This window comes from Poecilia reticulata, linkage group LG13 (genome assembly GCF_000633615.1).
Source record: "Poecilia reticulata strain Guanapo linkage group LG13, Guppy_female_1.0+MT, whole genome shotgun sequence".
Classification (NCBI taxonomy): Eukaryota; Metazoa; Chordata; class Actinopteri; order Cyprinodontiformes; family Poeciliidae; genus Poecilia; species Poecilia reticulata.
Genome location: NC_024343.1, coordinates 827,648 through 828,905, shown reverse-complemented (window position 1 = coordinate 828,905; position 1,258 = coordinate 827,648). Strand labels below are relative to the sequence as shown.

Here is a 1,258-nt window from a genome sequence, read left to right as displayed (position 1 = left end):
ATATATATATACTGGGTTATGACTACTGGGCCCCATTTGTTCATTGGTTTAGATACCTTACTGGTGTAATCCTGTACCCACTGTGTGCCAACATGGTGGCAACATTTCAATCAAAGGCTCATAACAGTGCATTTGTTTGAATTAATCCTGGTCTCTGTGATGGCAGATCTGGTGTTTGGGGAATGAGAGCAAGTATCACATCAACCGGACGGTTGACGGGTCAACGCTGTCCGTGGTCATCCCCAGTCTGACCCCTGGGATCCGTTACAGCGTCGAGGTCGCAGCCAGCACCAGCGCCGGTCCCGGGGTCAAGAGTGAAACCACGTTCTTTCAGTTTGGTGAGTGGTGGACATAGCCACACCTTTTTCAGTCTGCAGTCATGTCTGCATTCTCATAAATTACATTAAGAGAAATTAGAAAAATTGCATAAAAGTGTGATATTTGTGGAAACAGGAAAAAATCCTCTCCGACTTTCAAACTGTACCTTATTAAAATTTACTGTCTCAAAAAATTTGAATATCACATCAGATCAATCAAAGACAGATGTTTTAAGCACAAAGGTCAGGCTCCATTTGTCTGCGTCTGGAATGAATCATTCGTGACAATCCTCTCAAGGCTGCTGTTTTCCATATTGCACCTTTCTCTAACTAAATTTCGTTCTTCCACAAAATTTTCTGTGCTTGAAAACAGAACTCCAAACAATCAGCTTCTTTAGTAATTGCAGTTCTGTATAAAAATATATAATTTAAGTTGGCAAATTAAAATTTACCATTTTTTTGTTGCGGTTAGGTAAGTTAAACATGAAATATGAAGCTTAAAAAAGGGTTTTGGTCATACAGGTCTTAAATACAAATAATGGTCTTTAAAAGTCCTTAAAATCTTACACTTAACTTACTGACACTGGCAAATTTTCTTACAGTTCTTAAAAAAGAAGTCAATATTGGCTCAAAATGGTACAAAATAGGAATTTGACCCCAAATGTTTGATTTGTGCATCTATAGTTGCCTGATATTCCTTGGAAGTGAATCAAACCCAATCACTTAAGAAATAATTATAGCATTAGCCCATCCATTTTAAATGAAGAGCTTTCAGTATCATGACCTTATGCCAACTAAACAACATCTCTGTAACTTCCTTTATTATTGTGAGACATGCCCAGGCCTCTACCCTCTTTCCTCCAGCCATCCATCCATCCATCCATCCATTTTCTTCTGCTTATCCGGGGTCGGGTCGCGGGGGCAGCAGCTTCAGAAGGGAG

At 39.5% G+C, this 1,258-nt stretch overlaps 1 protein-coding gene across 1 annotated transcript in view; it reads left to right on the top strand.

Annotated features, from left to right (window-relative positions):
- The window catches only part of robo1 (roundabout, axon guidance receptor, homolog 1 (Drosophila)), a 232,849-nt gene that overhangs the window by 192,049 nt on the left and 39,542 nt on the right, over positions 1-1,258 (top strand). The window contains exon 15 of the mRNA XM_017308101.1: positions 162-338. Within this exon, the coding sequence (XP_017163590.1) occupies positions 162-338 (177 nt within the window). The remainder of the gene's footprint in view (positions 1-161; positions 339-1,258) is intronic.